The sequence below is a fragment of the Hyperolius riggenbachi genome, chromosome 3, assembly GCF_040937935.1.
Source record: "Hyperolius riggenbachi isolate aHypRig1 chromosome 3, aHypRig1.pri, whole genome shotgun sequence".
Lineage (NCBI taxonomy): Eukaryota > Metazoa > Chordata > Amphibia > Anura > Hyperoliidae > Hyperolius > Hyperolius riggenbachi.
The window spans coordinates 438,016,119-438,032,450 of NC_090648.1; the positions used below are offsets into that span (position 1 = coordinate 438,016,119).

Genomic DNA, 16,332 nt, shown 5'->3' on the forward strand with positions numbered 1-16,332 from the left:
CAGAGCAGCAGCCACTAGGGCGCGCTCTATAGGCAGTAGCAGTGTTAGGGAGACTTGCCAAAGGTCTCCTACTGAATAGGTGCTGGCTTACTGAACAGGCAGAGCCGAGATTCGAACCCTGGTCTCCTGCGTCAGAGGCAGAGCCCTTAACCATTACACCATCCAGCCACCACTGTCTACATCCTCTAAGCTAAAATCTTAATAGCTGCCTTCTCTCTTGCATAGTTTGTGTTTCCCACATGTTACAGCTTAATGCACTAGCAGTGGCGTAGCTACAGATCCATGGGTCCCTGTGCAAATGTTATTCTGGGCCCCCCATTTCCAGCGCTGTAAGCATAATAATCACATGATACAGACCACCACTGTGTGAGAGAGATGTAAGCAGAAGAGAAGGAATGGTTTGTTAATGGATAGTATTATTCAAAGCACATATAGAGGTGATTATTGCAATTACAGTATCAATAAAGAGATAATGCAGTTACTGGAGGAGGACTTCATGTGATATCCTCAGGTCCAGGGACCTTGGTGGAGTCGCAACCTCTGCACCACCTACTGCTATGTCACTGCGCACCAGAGAGGGGTGGGAACTTCTGTCAATCATTATATTGCACACGCCTGCTCTAGACCCAGATATATTTCATCCCTTGTTCTGTGATATGATTTCTAAGTGATAAAATAAATGTCTTGCAGCATGATGACCTCCGCCCGGTCGTTTTAAGACGTCACTCTTCCTCTGATGTCACCAAGCAGAAGTTTGGCACCATGCCATTGGTACCAATCCGTAGTGATGACACTAACTCCACCATGGTCACTGCTAATCAGACACTGGTGAGTTTCTATAAGGCAACAGCACAGCTGACTGGAGCAACTAAACTGTGGCTGCTAAACTGACATTGCCAAACAGCATTTCAGTGTATCCAGGATTGTCTGAATAAACAACGGTATTAAGGAGAAACCGTAACCAAGAATTGAACTTCATCCCAATCAGTAGCGGATTCCCCCTTTCCCACGAGAAATCTATTCCTTTTCTCAAACAGATCATCACGGGTCTGTATGGCTGATTTTGTGGTGAAACCCATCCCACAAATAATGTCTGCGCCTCACAGCACTGAGGTACTGACATCACACTGTAAGAGCCTTGTTGCATTGTGGGAAATAACAGCTGTTTACAACTGCCAAAAAAGCAAGTAGCATCTCCTTCCAGTGACATCAATTGCCAGCAGTAAAAATGTCACCACGTGATCAATGTCACAATGTAAATCAGGGAGAGGAAAGATTTTACAATGAGAAAACACTGGCTAAATCATTTATACTTAATTATTGTAAAAATTAAGCACTTTTTTATTACATTATTTTTACTGGAGTTCCTCTTTAAGTGATTACTTGCTAATTACTGCTACTGTAGACAGAACAAAATATACCCAGTCACATAGGTTTTTATGTTATGTAGTGACAGCATATTTCATATGGAGAACATTGAAGTACAGAGGCAGCTTCTGCCAATTTGTTTACCAAAGAAATGATTGGCTGGTTTCGTGGGGGACAGGCAAAAATGGCGCACAGCGCCAATAGTGTCAGAATGGCGCTGCACTTCAAACGATATTTATCGTTTTGTATGTTTTTTTTTTTGCAGGGATCGGGCTGGAGGAGAGGCAGCGGCTGGGCAGTAGGCTGGCAGCGGGGGTCGGGCTGGAGGAGAGGTAGCGGGCTGGCAGCGGGGGTCGGGCTGGAGGAGAGGTAGGGGGTCGGGCTGGAGAGGCAGCGGGGTGGAGGGAGTAGGATTAGGTAGCATGTGTATACAATTACATTGTCCCGGCCCGGCGTTCGCTCCTCACTTCACAGCTTGCACGAGTCCTGCATCCAGCCAATCACCATGCGGCTTCAGTTTCCGCATGGTGATTGGCTGGATGCAGGACTCGTGCAAGCTGTGAAGTGAGGAGCGATCGCCGGGCCGGGACAATGTAATGTATATACACATGCTACCTAATCCTCCCTCCACCCCACTGCCTCTCCAGCCCGACCCCCGCTGCCAGCCCACTGCCTCTCCTCCAGCCCGACCCCCGCTGCCAGCCCGCTACCTCTCCTCCAGCCCGACCCCCACTGCCAGCCTACTGCCCGCTGCCTCTCCTCCAGCCCGACCCCCGCCTCTCCTCCTCCAATTTTTCAATGGCGCACTGTTCTGTTTTATAAAACGCTATTTACCGTTTTAATGTATTTACATTAAAACGGTAAATAGCGTTTTATGATCGGCAGAACGGTGCGCCATTTCTTACTCTGCGCCATTTTTGACTGGATGCGGTTTCGTGGGCTGTTATTTCATCTGTTGTTTAGCATTTTGTAGGAACAGAAGAATCATGTTAACCTTTCCAATCTTATGTCAGACTGTTATGCCGGGGATACACGGCACGTTTTATGCGGCGGAGCGAGCCAGCGGCTCGATGCCGGGGCATCCCTGCTCGTCCGCCCGTGCGCGCGGATCGATTGCCGCTCGTCCCCGCCGGCGCTTCCTTATCACCGCTCGATTCCCTGCCATTGTCCGCCAGTGGGGATCGAGCGGGCGCAGGTCGAGCGGCATGATTGGGCCAGCTGAATATTATCAGCTGGCCAGATCAGCTGGTCGATACACCGTACAGAAACGTACCGTGTATCACCAGCATTAGACATAATCCAACATAAGAAAGCATGGTCACCATTAGGGGGGCTGTTGCTGGATAAAATCAGGCACAGTGTCCGCCTCTTAAGATCAAAGTGTCAGACCAAGTCTGACACTTTGGTCAGTGCCACCCCCAAAATCTCCCCCCCATCCTTTCACCCACTGTGGTGCGTAATTTAGATATTCCGGGGGCTCATGGGTAGGATCACCAATGCCATATCTACTCTGTAATGGTGTCTGGCTGTGTGGAGCCCCCGTCCCCAATCCCCCTCTACTCCCCCCGGCTGATGCCAGGTCGCACGTAGAGAGCTGGCAGGATTCCCCATAAAGTGCTAAGGGGGCAAGGGTCGAAGCAGTAAATAAGGGCGCATGCAGCAAGTGGACTAATTGGGGGCGCCAATGTAAAATATCAGTATTTGGGCACTGGAGTGGAAATTTGGGAGCCTGGGGGGAGGGGTTTTAAGGATTAGGCAGGTAGTTTGTATGGAGGGGGGGAGTTCAGGGTTAGGTGTTAGGAAGGTAGTTTGTGGGGGGAGGGTTAGGTAGGTAGTTTGTGCGGAAGGGGGGGTTTAAGGGTGAGTCATTAGGTAGGTAGCTTGTGCGGGGGGGTTAAGGGTTAGGTGTTAGGTAGGTAGTTTGTGCAGGAGGGGGTTGTTTAAGAGTTAGGTATCAGGGGGAGGGGTTCTGTGTGAGAGTAGGGTTAGGTTTGGCCATAGTAAAATATCAGTATTTAGTACCGGTATTTTACTATCAGCTTCTTCGGGCGCCTAAATTTCCAGACGCCTTTAATTGATGTACGTGGCAAGGGTGATCGAGAAAATGGACTGGAAAGCGTTAAAAGACACAACCTAAACTGTTTACTAGCACCGCTCTCTGTTCACTTATGTTATGTTATGTTCTGCTTATATACAAGGAAGATAAAGAAGCGACCCAAAATTTTTTAAAAAAAGGGAAGTTTGATGTGGTTTCAGGATGAACTTATACTTCTGCTTCAGCCAGATATATATTCTAAAGTTCATTCTAGCTCAGTGTTACTGGCTGGTTACTGACTAGGCTGAAGATCAGTGACTTTCGCACCAACATCTGCTGGGCACAGTGTGACCATGCTCCTTCACAGACAGGAGAGCGCCTGCAAACTTTCAGCAGGTCGCAGCGTCCAGCGGTGGTCTTGAAAAGTATCAAGAGCTTTTCCCTTTTTTTAAAGTCTCAGTGACCACATTTTTCTAGGCCCAACCTGGGACAGGTGGAGGGGTTGACGGCGGATAGAGGGGGTGGGCCAATATCAGGAGGCGGGTACAGGATAATATGTTACATACCAACACAGAGAAGACACAGAACTTTTATACTGTGCTTTTCTTCTGGTGGACTCAAAGCACCAGAGCTGCAGCCACTAGGATGCGTTCTATAGGCAGTAGCAGTGTTAGAGTCTTGCCCATGGTCTCCTTACTGAATAGGTGCTGGCTTAATGAACAGGAAGAGCAGAGATTCAATCCCGGGTCTCCTGTGTCAGAGACAGAGTCCTTAACCAGTACACCACCCAACCACTCCAGCCACACAGATTAACATTAAAAATATGTATAGGGCAGGGAGAGAGATCTGTTACTGATGCATAGCATTTTTACAGAGCATAAGAGCCATCCTAATAAATTCATGACACAATAAAGAAAACATTCTCAAATCATTTTGTGAGACATTACCTGCACGAGCGAGTATGTTCTAATCCACACCTTCACAGTACCACAAATCTGCTCATGCTCGATCGGCTTCATGCTACTCCATAGATGCGGACTGTACTTGCTCATGCGCAGTACATTAGCCTTCATACACGGATAGGAGAATAAATACGCAAGTGCTTGTCGGATATGTTTAGAGGGCCCTTGCACAGGAAGGGTGGGCTCGGGGATGATTCTGGAAGGGATTATCCAGTGCTTCCCTTACTGAGGTAAGTACCTTTTACCTTATTTTTCTTTACAGGATCACTTTAAGCATTGTAACCCTCCCCCAACCCAAAATATAATTAGACAGAACTTCGCCACATGTTATTAAGCAGTTTGAGCCCACCATCACAAATTTAAGTATGCTGCCCAGAAACAGCCAAGCGGGGTCACAAAAGAAGGAAAACGGGTAGTCAGAGTGGCCCTTTGGCCCTGGCCCTCCGCTATATCTCTGATCTGTGGGCGGGTCAATGTTTTCAGGAGCAGGCACAGGAGCCAATTGCGTGGCCACAGAATCCAGCGGCTGGGACATCTATCAGCCTAACCTGGGACATCTGGCAGCCCACCTGAAGCAGGGCCGAGGCAGAGGCAAGAGAGGCTCCAGCCTCAGGGCGCAGGAGGGGGCGCACAACTCACTTAGCTATCATCCCCCTATTGTGTTTGAAGCAGAAAGAAATAAGAAAAGGGGATACATGGCAGTGACTGCAAGCCAGATTACTAGAGATTGGTGTTGGGGGCCCTCGGGCACCTCTTAGTCTAATAGCAATCAGTGTGTGACGGCTGGGGTGGGAGGGATGGAGGGGCGAACTTTGGTGTTTCAGCCTTGGGTGCTGGAGGACCTGGTCCCGGTTCCTGAAGCATTGGCTGGGACATACTTGTGCTTGGGTTGGGGAACCTTAATTCTAGGACATGTTGTAGGTACACTGGAATGTCTGGTCAATGTACTTTAAAGCCCTGTACTAAATACTTGCTAGCAGACACATGCACATACAGTATTTAGCCATTATTATTATTGTTACACAATTTCAATTCTCCTGCTTTTTTAATGATGCTGTCTACAGGGCAGCACTGTGTGTGCAGCCAGCAGACACTCCCTGCATCTGCATGTCATGTAGGAAGAAAGCTGACTTTACAGACTGGTGCATACTACCAATCACAAGACAAGCCTCTGAGTGCAGTTGTGGAGGTTTATTAGGGAGATTCCACCTCACTTAGCAGACTCTGGGCATGTGCATGAGCTGAAATCCTCCATGACGTATTTTCTTTATACATTCCATTTTGATGTCCACTTGGGGCTGATGGTAGCATCACATGTTCACCCGCTGAATGTTACATAAGGCTTATGAGGAGAATGTACTGCTGAAAGGGAAGTAGATGTTCGCCACACAGCTGCCAATAGCAGGACATAACCAGAAGTCACAGGATCTCATAGCGAAGTATGGAACCTCTTTCACTTTCATTGGTGGCCAGCATGGCTGCTGCTCCAGATACAATCCACATTTAAATCAATGTCCCTGTCCATCCCATCTAAAATAAAGGCCAGTGCTTACATTGGAGTCATTGTACCCTTCTAAGTGCGCTCCCAGTTTATACTACTGTTAATATGTCTTCTTCCTTCCTTAACCCATTAGCATCTTCAATAGAGTTAGCTCATTTTAGATAAGCTTTTGACCTCAGTTAGCAGAACTCGATGTGCTGTAATTATTTGAATGCTTTGATCTCTCTCCCTAGCAAAAAAAGATAGAAACTGAAAGCAGAAGTCCTCTGTTATTGTCTCACACCGCCCCCTAGTGACAAGTGGTTATAAATACACATTGCAGCAGTACTAATTAAAAGCAAGAAAAATCAAAAAAAGAAGAAAACGTGCTTTAAATAAACCTGAGATGTAAGAATATAAAATATTTATACCTGCTGCTTCCTCCAGCCCCCTCCACACTGATTGCTCCCACGCCAGCCTCCTCGTTTGGCACGTGCACTCGGCCCGCTGCACTCCCATTGCTGGGAGCGCCCTGTGTCTGTGCTGTACTACTGTGCAGGCGCAGAACGCTCCCAGCGACGGGAGCACAACGGGGGTGTGAGTGCAGGCGTACTGCGCCTGCGCTGACTGGCCAAGCTGATGGAGCTTTTACCAGGCAAACGAGGCAGAGAAGGATGGCGTGGGAGCAATCGGTGTGGAAGGGGCTGGTGGAAGCCCCAGGTATATATAAATCTTTTATATTCTTACATCTTGGGTACACTTTAAATGAATTGGCCTGGAGCACTTGCAAGCCTCTAAATAAATTAGCTACTAAAGAGTTAAAGAGGAACTGTACATAGCGTAATAAATAAAATAGCTCATTTTTTACATTATTCATTTATAGATTAAGTTGGTGTTGGCCCATTGTAAAATCTCACCTCACTTTAGATTCTTTAAGTTATCACATGTGGCAACATATTTACTGTTGGCAAGGTGAATCCCTGTGGAATGTTTTTATTAATTCACCAGCTTAATTATTGTTTTAATCTCTATTTTATTTTAAAAACACAGAAATGGTATTATTACTATATTGGTGTATACATTTATTTGCTCTCTTTTTTTTCTGTGAACGATTCACCTCTGCTCTTACATATATCTTTTCATATAATTCTCATTTGGCCTAATGGTAGTAAGGCCTGGTTCACACTGCATAGATGAAAAACTGATCCGTGGAATGGATCAGTTTTTAAAACCTTTTAATTTTGTATCAGTTCCGTTAGCAGTCGGTTGATGTGCCGCATCCGTTGCTCCAAAATTATCACAGCCAGGCCAAACCGTTCAGCAGAACAGGCTGAACGGATCCATTCTATCGGAACAATGTGAACAGATCCTATTGAATAACATACAATCCATTCCTCTCCCTTAGGATCCCACCATTTTTCGTGCCAGTGTGAACCCAGGACTAAATCTTGCATAGAATATCATTTAATTATGCTGTCAACTATGTGTTTTTTTCTGTTTATTGTTTGTTGATTTAAAAAAAAATGCAGTGCTTTGGTTGCATATTACTCTATAACGATGTTTGTCGTTTTTTGTTTTGTTTATTAACACTGCTTCAGGTAAACTTCTAAGTCCTGTTTGTGGCTGCTTATTCCTGCCAGGGAGTAGATTTCAGTTACCGAGCTCGCATGGACCGTCTCTCTTGCCACTCCCACCGATCTCTCCCTCGTGCAGGCCGCTCACTCTGCCTTCGCTATGATGGCAGAGCTCTTTGAGCCAGTCAGGAGCCAACTTCATTGGCTCACATTGATGACAAGGTCAGGAACCAATGAAATCAGCTACTGACTAGCTCACAGAGCTCTGCCATTTTGGAGGACGGCAGAGCAAGGGTCCAGTGGTGATGCAAGAGCGACAAGTCCGTGCGGCGATTAGTCAGTAAGCTCCGTTTTTTTGGTACCAGGATTCTCTGGTCCTTAAAGTGAACCTTAAGCCAGAAAAAAAAATGAGTTTTACTCACCTGGAGCTTCTACCAGCCCCCTTCAGCAGTCCTATGCCCTCGCAGCCACTCACTAATCCTCTGGTCCCCCGCTGCCAGCTAGTTTCATTTTTGCCACCAGGCCCGTCAGGACTGGCCACGCGTAGCTTTTTCCGCATTCCCGACTGTAATTAGCGCTATTGAGGGCCGCAATGCATCTATGCGTGCGTAATGCGGTAACACGTATTTTTGTACGCGTTGCGGCCCGCAATAGCGCTAATTACAGTCGGGAATGCGAAAAAAGCTACGCGTGGCCGTCCTGACGGGCCTGTCAGCAAAAACGAAACTAGCTGGCAGCGGGGGACCAGAGAATTAGTGAGTGGCTGCGAGGGCACAGGACTGCTGAAGGGGGCTGGTAGAAGCCCCAGGTAAGTAAAACTCATTTATTTTTTTTGGCTTAAGTGTCTCTTTAAGGGGCCAGAGACTGCTGGTACGCAAGTGGTTAATAACAATATGAAAGACTCATCAGCAAAAAATGAAAAAGACCAGCAAGGTATGGAAAGAGAACCGGTTCAAGAACTTTTATTTTTAACTGTGTTGGCCACCTTGTTCCACTTTTATACCTTCTTTCTGTTCTTCAGCGCCGTCTCCACAACAGAAGGACTCTATCGATGTTCTTTGTGAGTATTAAACGTGGTGATATAATCTTCACACTTGCATGCTTGCCCAAGTGCATGTGGTTTTTCTAACTAAGCAATCAGTACAGCATGATGGCTGAAAATGCTGTGGCTGCTATTTTCTGTAACCCACAGACGTCTCTAACCGCTACTTCTGCATGTGACGAGACAAAAAATGTACAGTGTTAGAAAGCACTAACTAACAGACAAGTCAGAAAATCTAAGCAAAAAATATTTCTGATGATGGTGATGTCGAGTGCCAACGTCAATTGTGTATTTTTATGAAAAGTAAATCCCCTCTCTCTGCATGGGCACCGGGACATGGAATGCTATTAAATGCTATAACTGGTTTGTACACATTGTATAGACGATCCCACCAGGGCCTATATGCAATTCATTATTTCTCCTGAGTTTTCCCCTAGGAGATCATTTTTCATCTTCGATTTTAAATAACTTTTTATCACTTTGTAATGGAAAAAGTACCAAAAAGTAGGTGAAAAGGTACTGTAAAAATTATTTTGAGCATTTGTTTGCTTACAGGTGGCTTAAAAAGCATTTTATTTACAAGTTTTGAAAATATTGCCTAGGAGAAAACTCAGGTAAAAAAGTGAATTACATAAGGCCCCCGGGCTCATATGCAAGTTTTCTCCTAGGTGATATTTTTGCACTTCTCACAAAATGCCATTTACACCACCAGCAAGCAAGAAAGTACTCAGAATAATTTTGATAGTACTCTTCACCAACTCATTATTTCTGCTTTGCTTTAGAGCTTAAAAGACAGGGGCCATATGCAATTCACTTTTTCACATGAGTTTTCCCCAAGGAGATAATTTCTCATCTTCAAACTAAAACAACTTTCCTACACTTTTCAACTAAAAAAGCACCAACAAGTAAATGAAAAAGTAGTATCAAAATTATTTTGAGCATTTTCTTGCTTTCCGATGGCTTAAAATGCATTTTATTAACAAATTTAAAAATATCACCCAGGAGAAAACCTAGGTTATATTTTCATACCGTGTCATAAAATGCCTTTTAAACCACCAGCAAGCAAGAAAATACTCCAAATAATTTTGTTACTACCTTTTTACCAATTTTTGAGTACTTTTTCAATTGTAAATTGCTTAAAAGATATGTTAAAGAGAAAATGAAAATTATCTCCTAAGAGATAACTTGGGAGAAAAAGTTAATTGCAAATGGGCCAGAGTGTGGTTTTAAAACTGCACCTGTGACAGTATGATGTAATGTTATAAAAAAAAATCTATGTAACTGAAAATAAAAATATGAAACACTTTTCTTTGCAACTGATGTTCTATTCATTATCCGTACTACACAAAAAAATCATTAGAGCATACTTTTTTTCACTTCAGGTTTGCTTTAAGGAAAGCTCAGGTTGGAAGGACTGAGGGGAAAATGCATTTAAATATCTGCTGTTTAGACTATCGCTGAAATTAACCTCTTTTAGTTTGCATGTGCATGCAGTTCTTACCATGTGTTTTGTTCTGCATGAAATAAGAGACTTTATAAAAGTGTTTAGAGGTTTTTTTTGTGTCCAGTTCTGCCGACATTCTCAGATCAGGAGTGAATCTGGACTTCTGTAAAACATTCTGTGAGGGCTGGTGCACACCAGAGCGGTTCTGGAGCATTTTTAAAAACGCTAGCGGTTTGAAAACGCTTGGGTAATGTTTTTTAATGGGCTGGTGCACACCAGAGCGGTTCGTATTTTCCACAAATGCAAACTCGGGGGCTGCATTTTTTAGATTTCTGAGGCGTTTCTGCCTCGGTGTTAAAGTATAGGAAGATGGAAAACTGTTCTGAAAACCGCTAGATCAGAGCGGTTTTCCAGGCATTTTTGTTACAGAAGCTGTTCAGTAACAGTTTTACTGTAACAATACATGAAATCTGCTACACAAAAACTCTCCAAAAACGCCAAGCATGTTTAGAAAATCTCTCTAAGCATGCCTAGAATTGCTCTGAAAATCTGCTTCAAAAACCTGTAGCTTTTTGCAGATCTGCTAGAGGTTTTTGGTGTGCACTGGCCATAATATAGTGATCATTGGACTCCACAAGGAATGCATGCAGTGGTACATTTGCTTGGGTAAAGTCAGTAGAACTTTATGCATTTGTCTTGTTGAATCCAGTGAACAATTAGCTCTGCTCACTGTATAGCTTTTGAACCAGTTTCCAGGGCCAGCTGAGTCCCGTCCATCCTATAATAAAAAGAACTCAGCATTGTGGAACAGGAACATAGAAATAATGTGCAGTAGGGCTTAACCCCGTTGGCGTTATGATTCTTTCCAGATTTTAGGGTCTAAAAGCGGTGCAATTTATTTGCATGCTTTTAGATCCTAAAACCTGGGAAAAAAATCATGCTGCTAGGGAGTCTTGCAGCAGCCCAGACCTCACTCACCTCCCTGGGATCCAGCGCTGCAGTTTTCCCTCTGTCCTCCGGGTGGCGCTGTAACCCTATAGTGAGATTGCTGGCTTTCGTCATGACCATGTCTCACCAGGGGGACGCAGAGCCCCGGGGGAGAGAAAGAAGAATGGTGGCCGACATCGGGATCCCCCGGGAGGTGAGTTAAAATGCCCGCTGCGCGCATTGCTCTGCACAGAACTCTTGGTGACTACCAGTAGTTCAGCTCGGGGTTACCACTCCTGGCATGTTTTTTTTTCACCCCGAGCTGAACTCGTGATTACCGCTAAGGAGGTTAAAGTGTACCAGAGATGATTAGATACACAGAACCGATACTTACCCGGGGCTTCCTCCAGCCCCATAAACACGTGTGAGTCCCTCGCCGTCCTCCCGCGGCCTGCCATTCAGCCGTGATCAGCCCCGGTAATTGCTTCAGTCGGGTCCAGTCTGGGAGTTTTTCGCATGCATGGACCTTCCGTGCATGCACAGAAGACCCAGACTGATGCGACTGAAGCAATTACCGGGGGCTGATTGCCCTAGAACGGCAGACCGCGGGAGGACGGCGAGGGACTCACACGTGTTTATGGGGCTGAAGGAAGCCCCGGGTAAGTATCGGTTCTGTGTTTTTAATCATCTCTGGTTTGCTTTAAAACCCTTCGGTTTCTCGTTTTATAACTGTACGTAATAAAGTCCATTTATAAAAATGTACAATAAAAAAATTCCAAAAACAGTTCGTTTTTGCGGCATATAAAATGAAAGTACCTGCCAGAGCAGATCACAGGACTCCAGCTCTTGGCTATAAACCACAAATTCCTCCTCTTAACCCTCTCCATCTTTTGCAGTGATAACCCCTCTCTAACTTTTGCCTTGATAAAGACATTCCATGCGGTCTCAAAATTATGGCTTTGTGTTTTGATCTCCTAAATAATAAAGTTTCTAAGGAAGTGCCAGTCTCTCTCTATATCTATATACGTATATGGTCCTGGTTCCATCTGCCAGTGATGATGCTAGGAGAACTAGCCACATGTGGTTTTACATCAATAGGTACTGTATTTATTACATTGCAAAAACTGGACATTGTGGCAAATTTACTTGTAGTACTTTTTTTTATAATTGTATTTTAAAGAAATGCAGTTGTAAAACCTGGGGTTGAACTGGACTTTAAGGATACAACAGTTTTAGCAGTGTTTTATTAAGAAATGGTTTCTGTCTTTCCAGCCCATGAAGATGCATCAAGACTCCCTTGAAGAGCTTCAAGAAAAACAAGATGATGATGATGAGGATGAGGATGATGAGCATGAGCCCGTATATGAAGAGGTTGGAAATATCCAAAACATTCCACAGTCAGAACCAGATTTTATAATATCGAGTGAGCGACTCCAGCTTCCTCCTCCACTGGACCGCTCCAAAAAGCCCATGCTGACCCCAGAACAGGGGAAAACCACAACACTCCCACCAAAACCTTTGTCTCCAAATAGGCCTGAAAAGAAGGATTATCACAAGACTCAGTCCTTGGACCGAAACATTTGTGCAGACAATTTTAAGACTTTGTCAGGTGATGGCATTAAAATGGCCACAGCAGACAGGAGTGTGTCTACCATCACCAAATCGTCTTCACTTGAAAGACCAGTGGAGCCAAACCGAACTCAATTAGGCCCACGAACCCCGGGAGGAAAAAGCACTCTGGACCTGAGTACGCTACCACTGTTTTTTGAGCCACCAACTCCTTCAGACTCCTCAAAGGTTCCTGCATGGAAGAAGACATCTCCTGTAGGTTTCACCATGCAAGATAAACTGGTCCAGGAACTCAGCACCATGCTTAATAAGAAAAATGACCCAGGATCAGGAGCAGGCCAGCAAGTAACGTGATAACACACTGTTGCATCCCAGTGTAAAATGCTGATCTTCAGTATGACTTACTGGTGTACTTGATTTTAATACAAAAAAATAATGGTGACGGCAGCCTCAACTTACATGGCTGTCATGAATTCACTGAAATTTTGCTTTGATGTGTCTTAAATTGGACCTGAAATCAAAGTGCAAAGTCTTCCTCAATAGTCGTGTCATGTTGCAGAACTTTTGAGAAGTGCAGAGTTCTTTTAAAAGCTACTTTTTAAATTATTTTTTTCTTGAAATAGTTCCTGGTTTTGGCAGCCTAGGCTGTGGTTACATTCTAGGACTGTATCAGTAGCCTCCTTCTCCCTCTTTATTAGTACAGCATGCCTTTACTTTGTCTGGTCCCTGCCACATTCAGTTTCGGAAAGCTGCAGTAGCAGTTTTACCTTTTGCCTATCTTTCTTTCCCTATTACCTCTGTTTTTCTTGCTTTCTTTTCCCTGCCTCAGTATATTTCATTTCTAAACCATACATGATTAGACTAGGCTGTTGACATATCAGTAAGGGTGGTTCTTTCATGAAGCAACGTGAATCATATGCTTCAGGGCGGCAACAATTATAGGGCGACAAGAGGCGGCTCCCCTCCCCTAAATGTCCCCCTCCTTAGATGCGTGGCACTGCTTCACTCACCTCCTTTCAGCGTTCAAGCAATGAGATCCCTATCCCCCCTTCTAGCATTCTGTATCCATGACCACAGCATTGCCTTATGTGACCTATTACGTGCTGCCGGATCACATGAAGGGCCGCTGTTGTCAGAGAGGAAGCAAGTCTTCCCGTGTGGCTGGTGATGCCATTGCTAACCTGATGAGAGTGGGTGAGTGATGCGGCCCTGGTTCAGCACACATTCGGTATCCTGGGAATCAGAGCCGGGAGGCTGAGGGAAAGCAGGGAGGAGCTGCTGTTTTGGAGGAAGCAGAGGAAGGTAAGCATAGTGCTAGTGTCTGCAATGCACAGCCCAATGTGTCTTTCCTCTCTAGTCCAGCTTTGCGCACACACACATTGGGGGGCGTCTTCACAATGTATTGCTACAGGCAGCAAAAAGTCTAGAACCAGCCTTGATTCTGTTTAGAAATCCTCATGCCTTACTCAAATTAATGAAAAAGTATCAAAAATGCATTATGGAATTGGCATATTGAGGACATTCACCAGGGAAAGTTTATTTCTCTAGCACAGGGGTAGGGAACCTATGGCTCGGGAGCCAGATGTGGCTCCTTTGATGGCTACATCTGGCTCACAGCTAGGGCTTGATTCATAAAGCTACACTGCTCAAGCAGCGCAGCTTAGTGTGGCAGCGCAAGTGAAAATGTCAAAGTAGGCACACTACTGCTGTAGCATGCACCACTAACTTACTCGCGCTACCCTAAAACAAGCAGCTGCTCCAATTGTCCCACTCCGGACCCTCTCAGGTCCAGTGACTTTGTAGGACAAGATCCCCGCACTTTGCTTGGCCCAATTGGTTGCCTGTCAGCCTATTGAGCCAAAGTGCGTGGATCTCGTCCTACAAAGTGAATCAACCCCCAAGTCAGCTAGCTCATTGTACAAGCTGTTAGTCAGTATTTCCCCTTTCTGGCTCTTGGGGGAAATTGCTGATGTTGCGTAAACCCAAGAGAAGCAGAAGACATATCTGACACTTCCGCTGCTCGATGGTTCAACGTATACACATAACCACGGCAACAGGAGCATGAGCCCTCTGCTGCGCATGTGCACTGTCCCAGTTTGAAACATATTGTATGGCTCTCACGGAAATGCATTTTAAAATATGTAGCGTTTATGGCTCTCTCAGCCAAAAAGGTTCCTGACCCCTGCTCTAGCACAATGAATTTATAACATGACATATGTCTTGTATAGTCCATCCTAGAGCATATAGATAAGCAGAAATAAACTTTCTCAAGCTTTGCATCTTTTAGTGTAACATTCGTCATGATAAAAAAAAGTCTTTTTACTTACATATTATTATTATATAGCATCTTGAGTGTAAAAGCTGTCATGAGTGGATAAAAAAAGACCTCTTGCTCACATTTTATAAATGTAAAGCTTGGACTAGAGACCGGCACTTGCCCGGCTAATGGATGCTTATGTGTCTGGCTTCTCATCCTGGAGATTATACATTTGCAGAAACGTAGTGAACTTATGAAATTTTAACCTTTTTTTATGGCTCCATTCCAACTCATGGAGTTAAAAAAAATAAAGCTATGTGAGGTTTTCTGGACAGAACTGATTTGATTATTAACCATGGAAAATATTTCCAGAATAAGAGCCTTTTTCCACTGGCAGCTTTGCAAACCAAAAATCAGATCATAAGCGGTTTTCAGTGTTCCGTAAATCGTGATTACCAGTGTGGGTGCAAAGCTATTTTTACCTAAGTGCAATTGTACTACCTGGTACAGTTTTCCTGCCATTGCATTTCATTTGAATAGTACCATATTTCTCCCCAAATAAGATGAACTTTTTCTTCCCCAAAATGTTGAGGGAAAAGTGGGGTGCGTCTTATCCAGCGAAGGTACGGATTTCGGGATGCAGAGGTGCGCAGTGAAGTGGTATATACATTACAAGAAAGATGGGGTACGGGATATCATAAACCTCCTTTTTGGCCTGTCTCACCCATAAACATGATAATAGTAATAAAGAAAGGGGGATACGGGGAGCACTAGACTAGTTACAAAATATAGCAAAATTTATTGAAAAAAGCTGCACATAGTATCACACATTCAAACCCCCCTTAAAAACAAGCAAAAAAGCCCTGGCTATGAGCCTCATGTGAAAAAAAGGCCAGGCAGTCCTCTCCGGAGTGCACTCCTATAATTGAAAAAAGACTGACATGTCAAATATTGATATCTTCAGGCCCATATGCTGCATAACCAGGTTGTAGGCAATCCCCAGGAATGGCACGAAAATCCTGCACATGTATATTGTAGATTATGAACCACCCGTGTGCTGAGCAAAAGCACGCCTCTGTGCAATAGCACATACGCTCTCATTACAGACACATGGAGTAGTGTCTAACCTCTAACTCCTATTGCTCGCAACCCCTTGAACGCGGGGTATCAGAGACTCACGTGACCCAAAGATTCGGCAGGCTTCCGCACGGAGGACCCAAGCACCTCTATTTCTGCGGCGCACATGTGTTGGTAACGCCGGTCAGCCTGGGCGTGTAAGACAGTCCCATCTGGTAGGCGGCAAAGGAGGAGGAAGAGAAGCGGAGGCACGGGGGACATAAGCGCGGCGTGCGCTTCCGGGTAGAGCCGTCTCACGTGACGCGTTTCGTCACTCACACGTGACTTCTTCAGACGTGACGTCAGCGGCGTGGTTGCGCCCTTATATAGCCATAGCAACCACGTCAGCTGTTCTGTTCAGTCCCGGGAATAAGGATAATTAAAACTGATCACAAATGCACTGCTTTTAATGAAAAAAAGGTTTCATATTTAGCAACACACCAAAGAGGCATAGCGAGTTCGAGGTAATAGATCACAGGAACGCTTTTAGATTTAGGTCTCTGTTCAGACCTTGCGGGAATAAGCTGCCACACTCATATATGAACTTTGACTCCTTCT

General features: G+C 44.9%; 1 protein-coding gene across 3 annotated transcripts in view; it reads left to right on the forward strand.

Annotated features, from left to right (window-relative positions):
- Positions 1 to 15,428, forward strand: part of ARAP3 (ArfGAP with RhoGAP domain, ankyrin repeat and PH domain 3) — a 224,267-nt gene extending 208,839 nt beyond the window's left edge. For 2 of the 3 annotated variants that reach the window (XM_068277706.1, XM_068277705.1), the window contains exons 32-34: positions 691 to 828; positions 8,441 to 8,479; positions 12,105 to 15,428. In XM_068277706.1, the coding sequence (XP_068133807.1) occupies positions 691 to 828; positions 8,441 to 8,479; positions 12,105 to 12,755 (828 nt within the window). In that variant the 3' untranslated portion in view covers positions 12,756 to 15,428. The remainder of the gene's footprint in view (positions 1 to 690; positions 829 to 8,440; positions 8,480 to 12,104) is intronic. The other variant, XM_068277707.1, reaches the window with a different exon arrangement.
- The last annotated feature ends 904 nt before the right edge of the window (positions 15,429 to 16,332 follow it).